The sequence below is a fragment of the Lithobates pipiens genome, unplaced genomic scaffold, assembly GCF_037356315.1.
Source record: "Lithobates pipiens isolate NorthernLeopardFrog02 unplaced genomic scaffold, aLitPip1_a1.2 Scaffold_22, whole genome shotgun sequence".
NCBI classification, from domain to species: Eukaryota; Metazoa; Chordata; class Amphibia; order Anura; family Ranidae; genus Lithobates; species Lithobates pipiens.
The window spans coordinates 192,109,321-192,133,612 of NW_027507784.1; the positions used below are offsets into that span (position 1 = coordinate 192,109,321).

Below are 24,292 nucleotides of genomic sequence, written 5' to 3' on the forward strand. Positions count from 1 at the left end.
ACTCCAACAAACTGGAAGTTGCTGCGTCTCAATCTATTTTCTAAATCTTCCAGTTTCTGGAGAACATATTGATTGGTTTTATTCTGGGCTTGCTCTGTAGCTTGGGCCCGGTACAGTTATTCCTCCATGCTGGACATTTTGTTTTCAGCCTCACTGAGGTGAGATGCATGTTTTCCCAGCTCTCTTTTTATCATCAGCAGCATGCCAGCATTAACAGCCTTCTCTAATGAGGCAGCTATGGTGGGGGCTAGAATCGCTGCTAAAGCTTGGACAATTCTCTCTGTATTGTCAGCCTCTTGCTGTTGTGAGGGATGGGAGGGACTGCTGCTCACCTCCATGTCAGGCGCGTCCACCGCGCTAGTGGACAAGGCCGCATCCCCAGTCTCGATTTGGCGCTGGGCCAGCAGTATTCGCGGGTCACATTTATAGAGGTATTGGTCCATTGGAGCAGGGGGGGGGGGAGCTATCTGGAGGGTCTGCGTGTGGCAGCTGTGGTCTGGGCCAGTTTTAAAGGCAGTTTTGTGGGCCGTGGATCGGGAGCTGAGGTGAAGTTCAGCTACTCTACTCCATCTGGCGGAAGCGGAAGACATATTCCGAACATTAATGTAAACATAGCATAGCCAAATTAAAGCAGTGCACAGTGTGGACGTGTTGTAGAAATGTCATCCTGGCACTATTCAGCTCCACTGTGTAAGCTCTGGTGGTCAGCCTCTGCACCACATGTGTTAAACACAGGGCCCATGGGCTGAATCCAGCCTGCAGACCATTTAATGTGGTTCTCACACCTCTCCTGCAGCAGCTACACTCTCTTTGCAGTTATAGAGAAGAATGTCTCGGCCCGCCCCCTCCCTTCTCAGCAGTTGGCAGCAGAGAGGACTACAGATCTCCTTGTTGTAGAGAAGATTCCCTGGCTGATAATGGACATGTAAACAGAGAAATGAGACAAGAAGTGACAAAATCCTCCTCACTTTCTGTTTCTGACGTCACAGTGGGAGGAACAACATCCATTCCTCTCAGTGTGTGCCGTCGATCGCATCCTTACTGGTCGATCACATGGGAGAATCCAGTAAAGGCAGTGGTGGCAGGAAGGGGGTTAGACCCCCTTCCACCCACCACCTGTAAAAGTAATCCAGTGGCTTGTTAGCAGCTCGGATTACCTTTATTTTGTGCAGAATTGCTGGCCCTAAAGAATAATATCTCGATCTGAGCAGCAAATAAGCATTGAAAATACATGATTTTATGGTTTACTTTTTTTCTGTAATTTTTTATGTTGGTGACAGGGTATTTTTCAAGAGCAATTTCATACCTGTAAAGCTGTTCAGTAACCCTACTTCTGCTAACCAGCAATCACATTCAGTGCATCCAATCAAATTATAATACTAAAGCTGGCCACACACCATAGATTTCTTTTGTTTAGTCTGCAGGCTGAAAAAAAAGAAAAATCGGATTTCTCAGTCGAAAGCTACACAGTGCCATCTTCTGAACAGAGACAAGTGCTGTTCAGCCAAATGTTTTTCACATGGCTCATTTGAGTCCCAATAGGGCAACCCACTGATTCGCTTAGTGTATGGCTATCTATCTTTCTTCAGAACATTTAGCCAAATTTTCAAAGCTCTTATTTAGATTGGTGGCTCTGAGAAAAATTTTTATACTGACCTTTTTTTTGCATTAGACATTCTGATTGTTACAATCTGCAGTAGTGCATTTAGGACTTCCTGTCCCTCATTACAAGTAGTGGTCTGCAGAACACCAGATTACTGACAAAACACACCAGGGTGGACAGGCATTCCACGGCAATGTCTGCATGAGAAACTCAAGTGTTGCTTTTCCTTGTATCTAAAGGACGCAGGTTTTTTTTTGTCTTCCAGCTGAACCCAGTGCCTTTTTTCAGTCTGAGCACTTAAGAATTAATTTACAATTTACTTTGATTAAAGCGGTAGTAAACCCGCAATTTTTTATTTTTTTTTAACACCTGCAAAGCAAAAGGCATAATGAGCTAGTATGCACCGCATACTAGCTCATTATGAAATACTTACCTTAGAACGAGGCCCCGACATCTGGCCCGATCCACGCCGAGGGAGCTGACATGCTCCCTCGACGTTTCTTCCGGGTATCGCGGCTCCGGCGCTGTGAGTGGCCGGAGCCGCGATATCGTCACTCCCACGCATGCGCGCGGGAGATTTCATTCCGGCTGGATTTTCAGGCCGAGAATCCCCTTGTGCGCATGCGCCGCTGCAGTCAGCGGCGCATGCCGAGGGGAATATCTCCTAAACCGTACAGGTTTAGGAAATATTTTTTTTTACCTACAGGTAAGCCTTATTATAGGCTTTCCTGTAGGTAAAAGTTAAAAAATTGACTATACAACCACTTTAATGTATAGAGAGGTCAGCATTTATGAGCACCACATTCTAATAAAATACCAAGTAGAAAAATCCCAAAGGAGGACACTTTGGACTTTTAGTCTCGGTTTACACTAGCCGACTCTAAAGAAGGGTTCTCAGCATGACTTTAATGCAACTTTTACACTCTTTGGCACTGAAGCCGTATCAAAATTGCACCAAAGTAGTGCAGGAACCTTTTCTGAACTCATTGCAAATTCAGTAGTGTCAAATAGAACGGCTCTGATAGAGATACATGGCATTTCACATGTCCTACGACTTTGGGTTAAGACCGCGCTATATTAAAGATTCTTCTCAACTCAACAAGTCGGATCCTAAGAGTGTGAACCGAGCCTTACTAGTGCGTAAGGACAAAAACTAATAATATTTGTTGTAACCTTTATTCACATAAGATTAATGGATAAAAAAAAAAAAAAAAAAAACATGTATACACCACCACCTTGGTGAGAAACAAATCTAAATGTCTGTAAAAACACACGCACATATTATATATAATTTATATATATATATATATATATATATATATATATATATATATATACACACACACACACACACATATACACACCCCACATTATAATAGAATATATGTATGAATGGAAAAAAATATATATATAGAATATATACAGGCGGTCCCCTAGTTACAAACATCCGACTTACAAACGACTCCTACTTACAAACAGAGGGAGACAACAGAAAGTGAGAGAAAATCTACCCCATGGAAGGGAAATTCACTCCTGTAAGCCCTTGTACACACGGTCGGACATTCTGACAACCAAATCCGTTGGATTTTGTCCGAAGCGGTCGGAAAAAGTTGTCGGAAAATCCGATTGTACATAACGTGATGGCGTTATTTCGTTACGACGGGGCTACGTTCAGGCTAGTAGCCAATAGCTTTGGTCTAGGAATTTGATCTGAGCATGCGTGACACTTTGTCCGTCGGAGTAGGCTACACATGATCGGAGTATGTCCGATCGGAGCATTTTGTTGGAAAATTTTACGGACAAGTTGGAAAACTTGGTCCGTCGGATACTCCGACAGAAACAGCCCGATGGAGACCACACACAGTCGGATTATCCGACAAAACGGTCCGATAGGACACATTCCATCAGAATCTCCGACCGTGTGTACAAGGGCTTAGAGTTATTATGGGAAAGGTACTTCCACTGATGCTTTATCACAAAGGCTTGTTTCCACAACAACCCACAATTTTCAAAATCCAATTATCATTGGGGCAGAAAGTGAGGTGAAATCTTTTGAACAAGGGGGCAGCAAAACAAACGTTACAGGGGTGTTAACTAGGGTTGTCCCGATACCGATACTAGTGCTAGACTAGTATCGGTACCGAGAATTTGTGCGCGTGCTTGTACTTGCTCCCAATGCCAGATCCGATACACAGGAAAGCGACCCAGCGCAACCGAACATCGGCGGTTGGATATCCCGACACCCATCTTGGTACACCCTGCACTCGCCCGCAGTAAGCCAGCAGCAGACATCTTGTTACACCCAGCCCATATAGTTCAGGCTGGATGCAACAAGATGGCCACTGCTGCTTTTATGCGGCCGAGTGCAAGGTGTATCAAGATGGGCCGTCGCAGGCAGCCCATCAGTGCTCATAAATGCCACCTATCAGTGCCAGCCACCTGTCAGTGCCCACCATCAGTGCCACCTAAACCTATCAGAGCTCATCAGTGCTGCATGTCAGTGACACCTAATCCTTTTTCCAACTTAGAAACAGATTAAACTTAAGAACAAACCTACAGATCCCATCTTGTTTGTAAACCGAGGACTGCCTGTATAAAGACATAGATGAGCAAGTTTGGGGTGGAGGAAGTTAACTGGCCTGCACAGGTTCCCGACCTCAACCCAATAGAACACCTTTGGTATGAATTAGAGTGGAGACTGCGAGCCAGGCCTTCTCATCCAACATCAGTTCCTGACCTCACAAATGCGCTTCCGGAAGAATGGTCAAATATTCCCAGACACACTCCTATATACACACACACACACACACAGTTGCAATAAAAAGTATGTGAATGATATGGATTTCTGCACAAATTGGTCATAAAATGTGATCTGATCTTCATCTAAGTCACAACAATAGACAATCACAGTCTGCTTAAACTAATAACACACAAAGAATTAAATGTTATCATGTTTTTATTGAACACACCATGTAAACATTCACAGTGCAGGTAAAATAAGTATGTGAACTCCTAGACCAGGGGTCTCAAACTGGCGGCCCTCCAGCTGCTATGAAACTACAAGTCCCATAAGGCATTGCAGAGGCTGATAGTTACAAACATGACTCCCACAGGCAGAGGCATGATGGGACTTGTAGTTTCGCAACAGCTGGGGGGCCACCAGTTTGAGACCCCTGTCCTAGACTAATGAGATCTCCAAGAGCTAATTTGAGTGAGGTGTCAGACAACTGGAGTCAAATCAATGCAATTAGATTGGAGGTGTTGGTTACAGCTAACCTGCCCTATAAAAAACACACACCAGTTCTGGGATTGCTTTTCACAAGAAGCACTGTCTGATGTGAATGATGCCTCGCACAAAAGAGCTCTCAGAAGACCTAAGATTAAGAATTGTTGACTTGCATAAAGCTGGAAAGTGTTATAAAAGTATCTCCAAAAGCCTTGCTGTTCATCAGTCCACGTTAAGACAAATTGTCTTACCGTGGGAGAAAACATTCAGCACTACTGGTACTCTCTCTAGGAGTGAGCGTCCTGTTAAGATAACTGCAAGAGCACAGCGTAGACTGCTCAATGAGGCGAAGAAGAATCCTAGAGTGGCAGCTAAAGACTTACAAATATCTCTGGCATATGCTAACATCCCTGTTAGTGAATCTACGATACGTAAAACACTAAACAAGAATGGATTTCATGGGAGAGACACTCCCAGAGAGTGTCACAGAGACTTTCACAGAGGAAGCCACTGCTGTCCAAAAAAAAAACATTGCTGCGCGTTTATAGTTTGCACAAGAGCACCTGGATGTTCCACAGCAGTACTGGCAAAATATTCTGTGGACAGATGAAATCAAAGTTGTGTTGTTTGGAAGAAACACACAACACTATGTGTGGAGAAAGAGAGGCACAGCACAGCAACATCAAAACCTCATCCCAACTGTGAAGTATAGTGTTGGAGGCATCATGGTTTGGGGCTGCTTTGCTGCGTCAGGGCCTGGACGGATTGCTATCATCGAAGGAAAAATGAATTCCCAATTTTATCAAGACATTTTGCAGGAGAATTTAAGGCCATCTTTCCACCAGCTGAAGCTCAACAGAAGATGGGTGTTGCAATAGGACAATGACCCAGTCAGAGTCCTGACCTCAACCCGATTGAGATGCTGTGGCATGACCTCAAGAAAGCGATTCACACCAGAAATCCCAAGAAAATTGCTGAACTGAAACTGTTCTGTAAAGGGGAATGGTCAAGAACTACTCCTGACCATTGTGCATGTCTGATCTGCAACTACAGGAAATGTTTGTTTGAAGTTATTGCTGCCAAAAGGAGGTTCAACCAGTTATTAAATCCAAGGTTTCCCATACTTTTTCCACCTGCACTGTGAATGTTTACATTGTGTGTTCAAGAAAAACATAGTAACCTTTAATTCTTTGTGTGTTATTAGTTTAAGCAGACTGTGATTGTCTATTGTTGTGACTTAGATGAAGATCAGATCACATTTTATGACCAATTTGTGCAGAAATCCATATCATTCCAAAGGGGTTCACATACTTTTTATTGCAACTGTGTGTATTATATATATATATATTTTTTTTTTTTTTTAACATGTGCAATTATTGTTGTGTATGCATACAACACATTTTTGCTCATATCTGTGATTATAATCCTATATTATCATTATTGATGTCCTCCTGAGGAAGCGGGTCAAACCTATGAAAAATTATGAGGTAGTAATGGTGGATGGGAACATAATATATGTGATATTAAGGCCCCTTTCACACTGGTGCGACTTGGGACTGCAAAGTTGCATGACAATTTGTACCCCATGAGTATTGTTTATATCTGTGCGAATTCAAAGTAGTCCCTGCACTACTTTGGTCTGACTTGAGGTCCATAGACCTCAAGATTACACAGACATTGCTTCAAGTTGCGCCAAAAGTCATGTTTCTTTCAGGTCAGGTCGCACGAGTGTAAATGGGGCCTAAAAGTCCACAGTGCCCTCCCTCTGGGATTTTTCCACTTGATAATTTTGTTTGGATTATAAAATATAAGGTGCATCCACACCAAGTGGCCTGCAGAGCACACAGGGCTTTATAGAAATAAAAATTAATTGTTTTCCATATTCATTTTAAGTGGAAAACCTATTTTTTCCCAGAGAATAGAACCACAGGCTCAGAAAACCATTCACAATGTTAAAGCAGAGCTACACTATCTGAGCACCAAACCAAAAACGCTATTTAACTGCTTCCTGACCAACCCCCACAGTTATACTGCAGCAGGTTGGCTCCCCTACACGAGCCGTTGTAGTTATACGTTGGATAGCAGGGTCAGGGATAGCAGGCGCGCACACTGCGTGTGGCCAGCGGTCGCGATGACCACCGCCGGCCACGAGCGATCGTGAGCAGGAGAGACAAAACAGGGACGAGTGTGTGTAAACACACACTTCCCTGTTGTGACCGGAGTGACAGATCTATTAGCTAGGAACCACTATCCATCACTTCTTCCAGTCAGTCCCCTCCCCCTTCAGTTAGAATCACCTCCCAGGGAACACAGTTTATCCCCTCGATTGCCCACCAATTCCTAGTAAAAAAAAAAAAATTTATATATATATATATATATATATATATATATATATATATATATATATATATATATATATATATATATATATATAAAAATAAATCAGGGCTCGACAAAACCCGGGCACCAGGTCGCATTGGCGACTAGAATTAGCGACTGGCGCCTGGGGCAGCACAGCTGGGGGTATCCTGTCTCCGTGGACCCCCCCAGCGTGATTGCGTCGGGCCGCGCCGCCGGCGGCCGGTAATTGAGCCCCCGGCTTTGAGGCCTTCTGTGATCCTATTCCTTCTGGAATCTGGCGCCCTCTTGTGGTGGCCGTTGGAATTACAACCATTAATGCTAATGGTTCTTCCATTTACTTAGAACACCTAAACATTACGTGTGTGTGTGTGTGTGTGTGTGTGTGTGTGTGTGTGTGTGTGTGTGTGTGTGTGTGTGTGTGTGTGTGTGTGTGTGTGTGTGTGTGTGTGTGTGTGTGTGTGTGTGTGTGTGTGTGCGCGCGCGCGCGCGCGCACACACTTTTTTTTTTTCTTTTTTATTCTAACACCCTAGAGAGTAAAATGGTGGTCGTTGCAATAATGTCTGTCACACCATATTTGCACAGCGTACTTACAAGCGCACTTTTTTGGGGGAAAAAATTTTTTATTTAATAAAAAAAATAAGACAACAGTAAAGTTAGCCCAATTTTTTTTTATATTGTGAAAGATAATGTTACGCCGAGTAAATTGATACCCAACATGTCATGCTTCAAAATTGCGCCCGCTCATGGAATGGCGACAAACTTTTACCCTTTAAAATCTCCATAGGCGACGTTTAAAAAATTCTACAGGTTGCACGTTTTGAGTTACAGAGAAGGTCTAGGGCTAGAATTATTGCTCTTACTCTACCGATCGCAGCGATACCTCACATGTGGTTTGAACATTGCTTTCATATATGCGTTCGCTTCTGCACGCAAGCTTGGCGGGACAGGGCGCATTTAAAAAAAATTTTTTTTTCTTATTTTAACTTTTATTTTTATTTTTTTTCACTGTTCTTTTAAAAAAAAAAAAAAAAATGTGTGTCACTTTTATTCCTATTACAAGGAATGTAAAAATCCCTTGTAATAGAAAAAAGCATGACAGGTCCTCATATATGAGATATGGGGTCAGAGAGACCTCACATCTCATATTTACACTAAAATGCAATTTAAAAAAAAATCGTCATTTGAAAAAAATAAAACAAATAAAATGTCCCTCTAAGAGCTATGGGCAATGACTTGGAGACAGGTGGGGGGGCTGGAGGCGCTATCTTCCCCTCACTCGTCTCCATTTCAGGCCAGGGACAGGTCCAGATCGCCGTCACGGACCTGGCTCCTAACTTTTTTAGCTGGCTCCTAGATTCCAAGCAAATTTGTCAACCCCTGATATAAATAAATAATACAAATGCCATAAATCTATCCCCTATTTTGTAGATGCTATAACTTTGCCACAAACCAATCAATATACGCTTATTGCAATTTTTTTTACCAAAAATATGTAGAAGAATACATATTGGCCTAAACCAAGGAAATTTTTTTTTTTAAATATATATATGCTTTTTTTCAAAATTGTCGCTCTTTTTTTTGTTTATACCGCAAAAAATAAAAAAACTGCAGAAGCGATCAAATACCGCCAAAAGAAAGCTCTATTTGTGAGGGAAAAAAAGGACATCAGTTTTGTTTGGGTACAACGTCGAACAACCATACAATTGTCAGTTAAAACAACGCAGTGCCGAAACGTAAAAGGTGCTCTGGTCGGGAAGGGGGTAAATTCTTCCAGGGCTAAAGCGGTTAAAAATTAGAAGTACAGACAAAGCTCGTTTGGCTGTACTTTTTCTTGTGGACCACAGGAGTGCAGTTCGTTTTGCACTCCTGTGACCAGTTTTCAGCAGTGGGCTGAAGTCCGCTCTCTACTGACATCAGAGTGAGTCCAGGCTCACAACCAGGGAGTCGGCATCTGCCTAGATCCCTGGACTGACACCCAGCTCAGCCTCTCAGCGAGTCTCTGAGAGCCTGAGTCGGCTGCTCCCGCCCCCTTTACAGCTCAATGCTCCAGTGAGAGAGGAGAGGCAGAGCAGAGAGTGGTGACTGACAGTCACCACTCTCTGCTTGGGGAGCTGTGAGAACAGTGCGATCGGCTGTGTTCGATTGCTCGGTTCTCAGTATTAGAGGCACCAGGAGACAGATGCAGCATCAGACCGATGATGCATCCACCTAGGTAAGCATGAATCAAAAAAATAAATAAAAATAAATAAAACATACTTCTCTTTTAATTCATTTTTATATTCAAAGCAAAACAAACCCATCCATCCATGTCTCTGTGCTTTATTTTACTAAGAAATCACATTGAAAAACAATACCCTAGCTTTTCTGGCTGTGGCGATCTTGAGTAAGGGTGGATTATTCATGTAGCATTTACTTTCTGGATCCTATCTGTCCTTAGATCAGGCATACAGGCAGAAAGGTGTGCTTAGCTAAGAAAACCCCTCCTCTCTCCACTCCTCAAGACTCCTGGGATGTAGAATATCATTTGCCCAGGCATGGAAAGCAGGAAGTAACTGAAGAAATATGAAAAAAGGTGTAAAACAAGTAAATATGATATACTTTCCTATCTATTTAGTAATGCTAGCAGCATAAGGATTAAAAATAGCCAGTGTTGACTAAAAGAGTGAAGTTCTGCTTTAATGGCCTCAAAACGACTGATCTACACAGTGTGACACTAACCTCACCAGTTTTGTTTTTTTTCCCACATTGAGTTTTCCACCTTATACAGTTTTTAACCTTAATTCCTCCAAATTAAGTTAAGTTTTTTTTTTTTTTTACAGTTTCTCGCTGCTTCAGATATCATTAAATATAGACAGTGAAAAGCTGAAAACTGGAAAGTTTTTATACCGCCATGTCTTGAAGCAGCTTTAGCCCATCTTCCTTCTTACGGCAGGCCTTTGCTAGATTGCAGAACGTGTGGATGTTTGGCGCAATGCCTCTTTGTGCTAAAACTGGCAACAATTCCTGTAAAGATATAATTAGGGGACATAAAACAAAATTTACAGTTTTGCTCATTACTGGGTTATGGTTAGTGCAAGGCCGCCTGAATGCTCCACACAACCCCTGCCATGTATCTCGGGCTCCGCTTGCCGATCTGTAGGCCCGGGAGCGGCATAGCGGTTGCTGCCAGGTAGAAGGGAGGGAGGAAAGCGGACACACGTTCGCTCTCCTCCCCTTCTTGCTGTTGAACCGGAAGTGACATGTATGACGTCACTTCCAGGTCCCCACTGACAGTTTCTCCGGCCATCAAGGCGATGTGCACTGCCTTACATTCAGTGGAGCACAGGTTAGACATCTGGGGTCTTTTTAGACCCCGGATGTCTCATTAAAGAGAATCGGTCACCAAAAAAATCCTCACATATGGGACTTTTTGCCCCCTATGCGATGGAAAAAAAAAAAAACTTAAAGCACAACTCCACTTTTGTTGAGAAATAAAACATTCCCCTCTGAGTGATGTACATTGCAAGGATTATAACAACGGTTGTTGCAGATTTCTACCTTTTGTTATTCTGAAGAAATCCCAGTTTGTTCCTCTGTGCCGAGTGGGTCTAATGGGAGTGGTTGCATAATTATCAATCAGCTGTGGTAGCTGCAGAGCACTAATTAGGAAATCTGCTGGGAGTATCTCACCAAAAATGACATTTTTGTTGCAGGAGATGCCTGAAATCTGACTTGTATCTTAGGCAGACTTTTGGGGAATTTGGTGAGCCAATCACACAAGCAGGAAATTATGTTTCTGGGGCATGTTCAGTACACACTTGTGTCACAATTGTATACACTATATTATTTTTTATTTGCTATTTTTTTCCCCACGAAAGTGGAGTTACCCTTAAAGTAAAAAAATAAAAATTTTAATTGTAAAAAATGTAAGTTACAAAAAGCAGGCATAATGTGCATACTAGCACATTATGCCTTTTCTTTGCAGGGAAGAAGAAAGGAAGAAAAACCCACCAGGGTTTATTTCCTCTTTAATCTTTAGGCCTAAAAAGATTTTTTAAACGTGTTCAAAAATGGCTTTGGCAGGTGGTTCCTACATTTAAAGCAAATTTGTCAAGCCGTGGGTTAGTGGATGGGTTATGGTTAAAAAAAAACGGTTTTTGTTCTGTCCTGGTGTCTCTTTGGGCAGACTTTGCTTCACGTCCTGTCCCAAGACACAACAGGAAGTGAGAGAATATCACTGCAAAGTAAAGCTGGCCATACACCGATTGAAATTCGTCCGGCCCTTAGGGTCAAACCCGCTCTTTTTACACCTTTACTAAAATGGTGTATACCGTCAAAAATGGTGTGCGGGATGCAAAGACTTCTTAGACCATGAGGTCCACTATCTGGTCTTCAGTTGTTTGTTTATTCTTACTACAAAGTGGTGTTTGTGACTGAGGTCTTGTTTGTAGAAATGTTCCATTTTAGGTACACCAGTGTTGATGAGGTTTCTGTATTAGCGTATACCTTATCTAAAAAAAGGAGGAAATATGTCCAGCTCAGCAGGGACTGGCAAAATTTCTATCAGTGTGTGGCCATCCTCGTTCAACAGAAGTTGATTGTTTGATCGATTTCTGTAGAAGGAACATGTTGGACATTTTTTCTTAATTAAGGGCTGCAGTCACAGATTGGTGTATTCTGACTGGGGTGGGTGCAGCTGTCAGAATAAAAATGTCCCAGTGGGAGGGGTTTATCTTCGTTCAAAATTAATGGGCTGCACACCGAAGATGTTCACCCCTTAGGGAAGGTTTACTGCAATTGTAGCACACAGCACAATCCCACCCAAAGCCATGCCCCCAACATGTTTCACCCATGTTGGAGGCATGGCTGGGGTTCATGCCCCAAATAAAGGCTGTAGCAACGAAAAAAATATATATATTTGATGTAGTCCAGGCTGAACAGGGTGGGCTGTGCAGCAAGGACATATGTCATGACTTCTCAGTAAACAAACACTTTTAACAAGTGTTGCAAATTCTATTCTATTATACAGTATATGATGGTAGGGAATGTGGGATACCCCTTCTTATCAAGGCTCCTAATAGCATGCCTAGCATTTATAACACTCTCCTTCCTGTTATCAGTGGGTTTAGAACGCTTCCTGGCATTTCAGCACACATGTCCAATTTGCATGAGGAAATGTATGCATGTTTGGAAGAGAACCACAAATGACTTTATGCCATATTGGTGTGATTGAAACTTTATTGCATCAGGCTTAAATGCCTGGGCAAAATTAGGCACTTTTTTCAACACATGCAAACTTTTAAAATGTGCAAATTAATGAATCTGGCTGTATGTGCATGCAAGTGTGTCGTGTGTATGGGAGGAAATGGGTTTTATTTTAGTTTTCTTTACATTTTACAGATTTTTTTTTTATTAATATTTGTATGAACATTCATAAACAAAATTCTTTCTACATTCGATGAATGTCGTTGAAAAATACTTTAAAATTGAATTTGCTTTTAACATTCGATTCTGGAATGCATGGCATTTCCCAAATGAAAACCACATTAACTGTAATACCGTGTACACACGACTGGACTTTCCGGCAGACTAGGTCCGGCGGAGTTCTGACGGACTTCCGAACTAACGGACTTGCCAACACATGAACGGACTAAGTCCGTTCGAAAGTCCGTTCGTTTTGAAAGTGATGACGTAAGCCTGGACTAAAAAGAGAAGTTCAATAGCCAGTATCCAATAGCTTCCCTTGCTTCGTATTTGGTCTGTCTGACCAACACACAGACGAATACAGACAAACAGTTTTCCCGATAGGAATTGAGTCTGTCAGACAGATTTGAAACATGTTCATGAGTTGAAACAGGTCCGTCTGATTTTTGTTAACAAAAAGCGATCGGATTAGCCCACACACGTTCGGATTGTCCGACGGACTATTCCGCCTGACCTAGTCTGCCGGAAAGTCTGGTAGTGTGTACGTGGCATTAGAAATTTCCATCCTACTCCTTTGAATTTTCTCATCACTGTGGTCAAAAACAAATACTGAGTTGATCTCACTAATAATTAGAAAATCAAACCAACGAAAACATTTAAATAAAATTCTAGAAGTACAAAGCCAGCTTATGTCTCCCATGTGTGTTGATGCAGATGGAGCCTTCAGTCTCCTTCTACCCTGTTACTTAGAGCTGTGCTGACCTTGAATCTGGAAATTATAGTTCTGATTAAAAATTTGGTCTGTATTATACATCTCCAAATCAGATTCGTAAATCAATGTTTACTTCTAAACACTTAGAGAATGGAGAAAGACAGAACAGTTTTTTATCTTACCATTGCCGATTTCAGGTCCATAGTTTCACTCCTGTTTAATATCAGCGTATTAAAAAACGTCAAATCGGGTTTTATTTTGAATAAATCCATAAGGGCAAAAAGGGTAGCTTGTGACTGAGGGTCTGGTTTCATCACTTCAGCCATTAGTGTGAATGTTTTTATTGACGGCCTGACATTGTTTTCCTTCATCTTCTTTATAAAACCCTCCAGGCCACCAATCAGGGCAAATCTATCATAGGGGTTATGGACATTTGTCAGTGATACTACTGAATCAGTATTTAGGTGAAGATCTAAAAGGTTTGGTACATTACTGGCAGCAAAAGATGGCTTCATGGCAACCTGAGATGTGTTTTCCACATATTTCTGACCCCCTGTAGATGACATGTCTGTTACAGTACTCTGATGATCCCTTGAACCATTGTGCAGAGGTAGCCGTGCATGTAAAAAGTCTTTATTAGATTCTTGTTTTGTTTTTGTTCTCCTTGTTGTCTCGTCTTCCTGAGAGTTTCCTGCGCTTAACCTCAACAAATTCAAATCCTTGGAATTTTGCAGTATATCTAACACTTCATTGGGCTTTCCAATGCCACAGTCTCTGGTGGCACGAAGAATCAAGTTATAGGTGTAAATATCTGGCTTTATACCCAAGTGCAGCATTTGTCTCCATACCTGTTAGAGATAAACAAGAATAAAAAAAAATAAAAAAAGCTGCATAACTATTTAACCAGTTGCCTACTTTGGCGAGTTACACACGTCCATGAAAAAAACCCTCCTCCGTACACATCTCCTGTACATCCCGTGCATAGTCCCATGAGACCCAGTCTCTGTAGAAAGATGAGCTCTCAATCCTACGATTGTGAGCCAGTCAGAAGCCTTGCTCATTGAATGATCACTATGACAGCCAATCACAGTCATCATTTAGTGTACAATAAAAAAGTAACACACTTGCTTTCTTATCTCCTCAGCTCTACATCAGACAGCAATCGGAGTGAGAGAGCTGCAGCTAATGCCTGGTACACACGATGAGATTATCAGAAAAATGATCATACGATTGTTTTTTTTACATGCTAGTCTCATATCAAAATTGAAGTTTACTAAAGTTATGAAAATTCTCGTATGACAGAATAAAAATTTGGAAGTGATGTAGTGTCTTGTAGTGTATTGTATTGCATTTTTGAACAATAATTGTACTGATTAACCACTTCAATACAGGGCACTTTCAGTTTCTGTCAGTAAAATTTTCAAATTTTTCTCCTTCACTGATGTGCACAAATGAGGCTGCACTGATGGGCACTGATTAGGTGGTACTAATATGCCACACTTATGTGCACTCATAGGTGTCACTGATATGCGACACCAATGAGCACTAAATAGGTGGCCGTGGTTGGCACGGATAGGCAGCACTGGTGGGCACAGCTGGGGCTTTACTGTAATCAGGGCACTGATAATCAGTGCCCTGATTACCTGTCCTGGTGTCCCTTGCGAGGAGATGCCGCTGACCGGCTCTCCTTGCTACACACATGGTCAGCGTGAGGCGAGAAGAGATGATAAACGAAACTTCCGCATTTACATGTGACAGGCTATGGTTGGACACAGCCGATCACATGGTTAAAGAGCAGTGTCATCGGCTCTTTACAGATATCCCAACCAAGACACTACCTGCCTGGAGTTTGCATGTTTTCCCTGTGCCTGCGTGGGTTTCCTCCCACACTCCAAAGACATGCTGGTAGGTTAATTGGCTTCTGTCCAAAATTGGCCCTAGTATATGAATGGAGACCTTGGATTGTAGGCTCCTTGAGGGTAGGGACTGATGTGAGTGCAATGTACAGGGATAGGGACAATTGTAGACACTCACTCAGGTTGAACTGGATGGACTGGAGTCTTTATTCAACCTTACTAACTATTAAACCATGAAACTATATCGGGGGCGCGCCGTGTCCTAGGAACAGGACAGCGGCCGTTCTGGGGCGACCTCATATGGGGTGATCGCTCCTCCGTTATTTGGCGTGGGCCAGCGGCAAGTGGTGAAAGAAAAATCGTATGATCTGGCATCGTACGAAAAAGTTTTTTATGCATGTCCGATTGGATAATAAATCGGATGAACTGTCATGATTGGCTCTCGAAAGCTGTGTACCAATGAATGGGTTATCTTCCGATCCCTCCGAAAGCTGTATTTTTCATACGATTTTCTGATCATGTGTACGGGGCTTTACATAGAAGAATGTTTAACCATATGCCGCCCACCCACTATCAAATGACAGAGGGACGGTGCAGCTCTTTTTCTGGGTGGTCATATGACAGTGGACCAGAGGGGCCACTTCGTCGGCGCGCAGCGATTGCAGCCATGTCATGTCGCTAGGACACGGCATGACCCGATCTCTGTAACCAATCATTGCTGGTCACATGGAAGTGCCGATAATCAGCTCTCATCGCCTCAAACTGAGAGTGTGTGGCGAGGAGAGCCAATCAGAGGCATCTCCGCGCAGGGGAGAACAGGGAATGTAATCAGGGCACTGATCAGTGTCCTGATTACAGGAAAGCCCCAGAAGTGCCACCATTCAATGCCCATGAGTGCCCTGTGACACAAATCAGTGCCCATTACTGGTGCCAGTCAGTGCTGCCTTTTAGTGGCCAACAGTACCTGCTCATCAGTGCTACTAATCAATTCCCATCAGAACTGCCAATCAGTGCCGCCTATCAGTTCCCACCAGTGCCACCTCATGAGTACAGCCTATTAGTGCCGCCTCCTCTGCGCACATCAGTGAAGGAAAAAAAAAATAATTACTGACAGAAACTAAGAAACTTTTTTTTTCCAAACTTTTTTTTCTTTTTTTTTTATGAAAGAAAAAACAAACACACAAGCAGTATAACCACCAAAAGAAAGCTCTGTTTGTGTGAAGAAAATGATTAAAAATTAATTTGGGTACAGTGTTGCAAAACCACGCAACTGGCATTCAAAGTGCGACAGCCCTGAAAGATGAAAAATGGCTTGTGATCACTGTGTATAAGCACTATTTAACAGCTTCGTCTCCTGTTCAAGGTTTGTGTTTTAAATTATTTGTTGGAAAAAAATATAAAGCAGTAGGGTTGCACCGATACCAAGCATTCGAGTACTTGTATGATGCCTGGCAGAAGGACAGTACATCCGGCATCCTCAGGGTAGCAAGGGGGGGCGGGCAGCCTCACAGATAATTGGTGCGCCGGTCGGGGGGCAGTTAAAAGCCCTGATCTCCCTGTATAGCTTTTCTGACAGTCGCTTCTCCTCCTCTCCCTCCCGCGGCTGTCAGGGAGATTGGTGCTTGTAATTGCCCCCATCACCGCACTGATCATCCTCGATTGCCCCCTGTGTCCTCCCCGGGTCCTCCTCCGGTGCCCCCTTCCTCCTGGATCTGTCAGGATGGAGAGTGGGGGGGGGGAAGGACCTGGTAAATCTGTCATTTACCATCTCCTTCCTTTTCCAAATGCTCAGAATTAGTGATTACTGACCCTGTCCATTCATAACTGAGCATCATAACCTGTATTTAACCACTAGGCATCCACGCTATAGCCGAAAGACTGCTACAGCGTGGACTCCAATTGCCAGGAGGGCTTCCCTGGACGTACTCCTGTTCATTTCCCCTTGGACACAGGCAATCACAGATCGTGCTAAATGGCCAATCACAGCGGCCATTTAGCACTCAATCTGAGCGTCCAATGGGAGATGATCTCATATGTAAACATATGAGATCATCTCTCATTGCAGGCTCTCCCTCCTCACACAGAGACAGCGTGTGAGGAGGGAGAGCGAACAGCTGCAGCGTAAGTGTTAGAAAAAAAAAAAAGTGTATTAGTGCCACCTGTCGTCAGTGCCAGTAATTAGTGCCACCTGTCGTCAGTGCCAGTAATTAGTGCCACCTGTCATCAGTGTCACATATCAGTGCCACCTGTCAGTGTCACATGTCATCAGTGCCATGTGTGTGTGCCACACATTAGTGCCATCTGTCATTCGTGTCAATGCCACTGTCCTGGTGCTCCAGGGCCTTCAAAAGTGTAATAGGTAGTCAACAAGTTAGATGTGTAATTTATGCTCCTAGAGCATGTGGCGGTGCTCCCTGCATGTTGGGCCTCTCTATGCGGCCAGGCTGTGAAAAAGTCCCACACATGTGGTATTGTAATACTCAGGAGGAGTAGCAGAATGTATTTTGGGGTGTCATTTGTGGTATACACATGCCATGTGAGAGAAATAACCTATTATGATAACAATTTTGTGCAGAAAAAAAATAAAATCACAATTTTGCAAAGAATTGTGGGAAAAAATTACAACATCAAAAACCTTACCATGCATCTTACTAAATACCTTGGAATGTCTACTTTCAAAAAAGGTGTAATTTGGGGGGTATTTGTATTTTCCTGGCTTGTTCGGGTCGCAAGAAACAAGATCACCACCAGTACATCAGATGTGATCAATTTTTTTATGATTTACACCACAGATGGTAGACTCTCTAACTTTCACAAAGACCAAATAATATCCACTAATTTGGGTTATTTTTACCAAAGATATGTAGCAGTATAAATTGTGCCCAAAGTTTATGAAGAAAAATTAATAATTTGCAAAATGTTATCACAGAAACTAAGAAAAAATGTGTTTTCTTTTCAAATTTTTGGTCTTTTTTCATTTATAGCGCAAAAAATAAAAAACCCAGAGGTGATCAAATAGCACCAAAAGAAAGCTCTATTTGTATGGAAAAAAAAAAGGACAAAAATTTCATTTTAGGTACAGTATTACACGACTGAGTAATTGTCATTCAAAGTGTGAGAGCACTGAAAGCTGAAAATTGGTCTGGTCACGAGGGGGATTTAAGTGCCCAGTTGTTAAGTGGTTTAGATGCTTCAGTTCATGAATGAACAGGAGCCTCTGTCTCCTGTCCATTCATCAAGGCTGCAAAGAGAGAGACTGGGGAATCTGTGTCCTCAGACCTTTCCCTGTCTCAAATATATATATATAAATATATATATATATATATATATATATATATATATATAATGTAAAATAAAAAATAAATAAAATAAAAAACACCACACACTACTGACACAGTCCACGCCTCATCAGTGTCACCTATCAGTCCCATTAGTGCTGCATATTGGTTACCTTAGTTAGACTTACCGGTAACGGTATTTCTACAAGTCTTTTAGGACAGCACCTGGAGAGAGCGCAGCTCTACCCACTTCCCAGGAAACACTGCAGTCATTCCTTTAAAGCCTGGACACTTCCCATGGCCTCAGTTGTTACCGAGTACCTCCAGCCATGCTGAAATTATATAAATAGAAGCCCCAGCTCGTTCCTCCCAGGATGTTGCTACAGCCCGAGTTGAATGGGCAACTACCCCTGCGGGGGTTTCTATTTTCACAGCCCTATAAGCTTCGTGGATAGTGAACCTTCTGAACAATCTTGTTACATCCAGGTAGAGTAAAATGCATCTCTTTATGACCAGACTATGAAAAATCTCTCTTTAGGACATGTTGGAGATGGACAGAACGTCCATAGAATTATCTCTTGGGATGTGTGAAAAACTGAAGCAACCTTCGTCAAAAACCCCCGGGTCACTCAGTACTACCCGATCTGGGAAAACTGTCAAGAAAGGCTCAGTGATAGATAATACCTGAAATTCACAGACCCTTCTAGCCAAGGTGACTGCTATCAGCAGTGTTAATTTTAACGACGAAAATTTAATTGTGGATTCCTCTGGTGGTTTGAAAGTTCTTCTAGTCAGACCCTGCAAAACAACTGATAAATCCCATTTGGGGAAATTCTTAAATAGAACCGGCCTAGCCCTAGCTAGTGCCTTGAAATATCTGATGATTCCAAGGGTCTAGAGATAACCTTCTCTAGAAAAACTGACAGTGCAGCTACCTGAACTTTTAAAAAGGTGCTGGCTGACAACCCCTTCTCCATCTCTCTCCGTCATGGAGAAATTCCAGAACGGAAAGGTCCTCCTGTGGAGAGTAATTTTTTAGAAACGCACCAGGAATTGAAGCATTTACAGGTTAAAAAAATAAAAATAAAAAAATAAAAAAAAGGCCCTTGTGACCTTCTTCCTGCTATTCAGCAGGGTACAAATTAAACTTTCGGACAAACCATTATTCCTCAGGATTTGCTCCTCAGTAACCAAGCTGCCAGCTTGAGATGAATTACGTCAGGATGCAGAAGGGGACCCCGAGTCAGCAGATCCCTTTGGACCGGAAGCAACCAATGGCACTCTACCACTAACTTTAGTAGGACTGAAAACCCAAGGCCTCTTGGGCCAATACGGGGCTACTAGAGTTAGGGTCATCTTTTCTCCCTGTAGCTTGAGCACGAAAGGGATCATCTGCACAGGGGGAAAAGCGCAACACAATTGGAAGGTCCAGTACTGAGCCAGTGTGTCCAGACCCGCCTCTTGGTCTTGCCTGTTCAGAGAAAAGTAGACCAGTACTTTTGCTTTTGTTTGTGATGCAAAAAGGTCTACCTGGGGAGCCCCCATCTGTCTACTATTCTCTGAAAAACCTCAGGACTTAAGCTCCGTTCGGACTCTAGCACCATTCTTCTGCTTTAGAAGTCCGCTATCTGGTTTAGGTTGCCCTTCAGATGCAGTGCTGTTAAGGATGCCAAGTTGTCCTCTGCCCAAGTCAGAGTCCGTACGGCCAAGTTTACAAGACACCTACTTCCTGTGCCCCGTCTTGAGACGTAGGCCACTGCTGTGGCATTGTCTGATAACACTTGGATGTGTTGGCCGCTGATTATCTGTCTGAAAGCCCAAAGCCCCCTTCTGCGTTCCACGTCTGGAACCAGAAACCGCCACAAGTCCTGCCCCATCCGTGATGTGACCCGCCACTCAGACTGGACAAGCGCAGACTCCGGATATGCTGCACCATGCAGACTCCCTGAGTCCGCGCCCTCCGATCTATCAGCATGGGACCTCCTTTTGCCTCTGCCTTCGCCAGCCTCGAGAAGTGGAAAGGCACCAGAACTCCCCCACCCATTAAGGGGGGTGTTGGGCTGGCCGTAATAGACAAAAAAAATAAAAAAGGCACAAACAGGTATGCTCCTACCCTACTCTCCCTGGAGAGAGATCGCAGCACACCCCTGGTCCCCTGTAGCGCTTCCACCATTGGCTTGAGGAAACACTACAACTGAGGCCATGGTGGAAGTGTCAAGGCTTTAAAGGAATGACTGCAGTGTTTGCTGGGAAGTGGGCTGAGCTGCACTATCTCCAGGTGCTGTCCTGAAAGACGAGGTGAGGAAAAAAAAAAAAAGTATCAGTAATTGGTATTGGCACTTGTACTCGGTCTTAAAACAGTGGTATTGGTGCAACCCTATAAAGTATTTTATATATATATATATATATATATATATATATATATATACACACACACACACACACACACACACACACACACACACACATACACACACACACATTGTTATGCATAGGCTGCGTTGCAGTGTGAATGGGACAAATAGGAAAAAATTGTTTCCTGTGTGTCCATGTGGTAAATTGTCTGCCACTGCATAGTGTGAATTCACTCTTACTACTTACATAAATCACAGGAACCTGTAGGGAGTATGACATTTATCCAATGACAGTTATTACAGGTCCTTGATGATCTTGTAGAATACAAAATATGTACTTTTATAAAACCTGTGATCATTGGCCCAGAGTAGGTCAATACTAACTCACTTACCAGAGCCCTAAACCAGTGTTCACACTTATGCAGGGTCTTTTTTTTTTTGCCACGTATAAACACATTTTTTTAAGGCAGAGTTCACACTGCTGCACAAAGCGGCTCACAACAGGAGTCCGGTTTACCGTTTCAGATCAGATTTCAGTCTGAATTTTTGGTTGAATTCAGACGTGAAACAGACCAGAAGACACAAAGGACTCCTGTGCAATTCGCACCAGAGCCGCTCCAGAAATATGCTAACCGGCTCTATTGAGAGCCGGTCACAATCTCCTGACATGCGAATTGGATGTGGCGAAAAACACATCCAATTCGCAATAGTGTGAACCCAGCCTAAACTATTTTACAAGCTTTGTGCAAGCATTTTGAACCACTTGAATGTTTTAACTACAGTAATCTATCCTGGAAAATTAGAGATTAACAAAATATTAGTTTATGGGTGTGCACCACATTATTATTTTTACCCCCCCCCCCCCTTAAAGCATTTCAGTTTGCTTTTCAACTGAGTTGTACAGATTATAGGTCACTTTAAGGTGAAAAAAGTTCCGAAATGATTTATCATCTTTGTCTCATTTTTTTACATCACAGAAACCTGACATTTTAACAGGGGTGTGTAGACTTTTTATAGCCACTGTATAATATGTAATAAAATAAACATTATTTTACAATATGTACCATATTATACATTGTTTATATCACTCCCCAAACACTCCCACCAACTAGAAAAAAAAAAAGCTTTGATCACTGTACCTGTAAAGCGAAACGAAACCCCAGCTGTTCATCCTTTATACAGGCCATAAAGAGGATATTGAAAGCATCCGGACTTGTAAGACTACATTTCTGTACAATTTCCTAGAGAACAAAAAAATTAAAATGTAAAAAAATGATATTAGCTTGTAGGTTTTATCAACCCCAAGCCCTTGTACACACAGTCGGACATTCCGACAACCAAATCCGTCAGATTTTGCCCGAAACTGTTGCATACACACGGTCGGACGAAGTTGTTGGAAAATCCGATCGTTCAGAACGTGATGACGTTATTTCGTTACGACGGGACTATGTTCAAGCTAGTAACCAATAGCTTTGACGTAGGAATTTGATCTGAGCATGCGTGGCACTTTGTCCGATCGGAATTCTCTACACATGATCGGAGTATGTCCGATCGGAGCATTTTGTCGGAAAATTTTACCAACAAGTTGGAAAACTTGGTCCGTCGGATACTCCGACGGAAACAGTCCGGTGGAGACCACACACAGTCGGAATATCTCACAAAACGGTCAGATCGGACACACTCCATCGGAATCTCCGACCGTGTGTACAAGGGCTAAGACCTGGGTTAATTATTGCTTGATTGAGCTGAGGATGGTCAGGGAGTATCAATACCACTAGGGGTCACCACCAAACTGTGTTGACAAGGCCAAGCCAAATGAATTCAGGAAAAATAAAAAATAAGTTTTACTCAGGATGTATTTTTAAAGTTGTGTTAGAGTGCGTAAATATGTATATCTGGCAATTTACCTGTGCTAGCCCGTGCAATTTTGCTGACAAAATAATTTTCTGGATCTTGAGAGAACCACATCACTGGACAGCCACACAGCCATGTCCACATCACACAGGCAGTATCATGGGCACCCAAAAGAGGAACCTGCCTCCCATACCCAGAAGAAGATATAAGACTTGGGACCGGAACACCACATGATCACAGATATGTATTTAAAAGAGGCATTTAGAAGTTTTAGCCAGTGCTAAGAAGAGGGTGGGAGCCTTAATTTACTATTTCATAGTTAGTAAGGTTGAACAAAGACACCAGCCCATCCAGTTCAACCTGAGTGAGTGTCCACAACCATCCCCATCCCTGTACATTCCCTGTACATTGCACACTCACATCGGTCCCTACCCTCAAGGAGCCCACAATACAAGGTCCCCATTCATATACTAGGGCCAATTTTGGACAGAAGCCAATTAACCTACCTGCATGTCTTTGGATTGTGGGAGGAAACCCACGCAAGCACAGGGAGAACATGCAAACTCCAGGCAGGTAGTGTTGTGGTTGGGATTTGAACCAGCGACCCTTCTTACTGCTAGGCAAGAGTGCTAACCACTACACCACTGCGCCCGATTTAAGTTGCCAACACTTGGCCCAAGGGCCTGCTCTGCTGGAAAAGTCAAAAGGAGGGCAGGGAGAAAGAGTAACTACTGATCAAGCTTGGTAGGTGTGGTGGATAAGGTCTACAAATTGTTATTTATTGAATCATGAACCATTGACTTACCTGAAAAATTTCCAAGCCGCTTTGCAATCCAGAGCACACTGAGTACGATTTCAGTAAACTCCGATAAGTAATTGGATTAAGAGGAATATTTTTATCCAAAAGTTCCTTTCGCAGTTTAACAGCATACTGTAAACCCGAGTCCTTCCATGGTGATTCAGCGCATGCATTAAAAAGAGCCGTATACGTGGCATCAGTGGGTATCAGACCTCTCTTTTTCATCTACAAATTTAAAAAAATATATATATTTTTAATAAAAGTCTATACACATTACAGGCATTTAAATAAGAGAGTACAAAGTGTTAAAATTCTTGCAACAAATTTTTTTTTTAAAGAAGAGTCTGTACTATACATAATAGCTAGAAAATACGAAGTCCTAGTCTCACTTGATGCAGCAAAAATGATATCCCCTGTCGTGCTTGGCAGCCAGATCCTAGAGAATGGGACTGCTCTGCAACCACATGAATTGAAGCACAGAAGTGGGTGCTTTTCAGGTTTAAAAGACATAGTGCCCCCCACCCCTAGCTGCCTGTCAACCATCTGTTGAAAATTAATCCACCATAGATCAGTTCGTAGAGGGGCAGCAAGGACAGCCACATGTGTAAATGACCCCAATGATATATTTTGTGTCCCATCCATAATCTGTCTGCAAAAGAGTCATAAAATAAAACTATGTGCATACAAATCATTTCATTCATTCACAAAGGAGGAGAATAAAAATGGGTGTATAAATCTGCATTCTTTGATTTCTACCTTTTTAACTTCCTTATGAAGCCCACTCAATAAACTGGTATGCCTTAACATAACATGTTAATGCGTGGCACAGTGTATATAGACCCCAG

General features: G+C 42.6%; 1 protein-coding gene across 1 annotated transcript in view; it reads right to left on the bottom strand.

The window, feature by feature from the left end:
* Nucleotides 1–24,292, bottom strand: part of PTCD1 (pentatricopeptide repeat domain 1) — a 40,035-nt gene that overhangs the window by 9,519 nt on the left and 6,224 nt on the right. Inside the window, exons 4-7 of the mRNA XM_077448754.1 lie at nt 23,454–23,672; nt 21,934–22,035; nt 13,489–14,154; nt 10,078–10,194 (exon numbers count right to left, since the gene is read on the bottom strand). Of these exons, the coding sequence (XP_077304880.1) occupies nt 10,078–10,194; nt 13,489–14,154; nt 21,934–22,035; nt 23,454–23,672 (1,104 nt within the window). The remainder of the gene's footprint in view (nt 1–10,077; nt 10,195–13,488; nt 14,155–21,933; nt 22,036–23,453; nt 23,673–24,292) is intronic.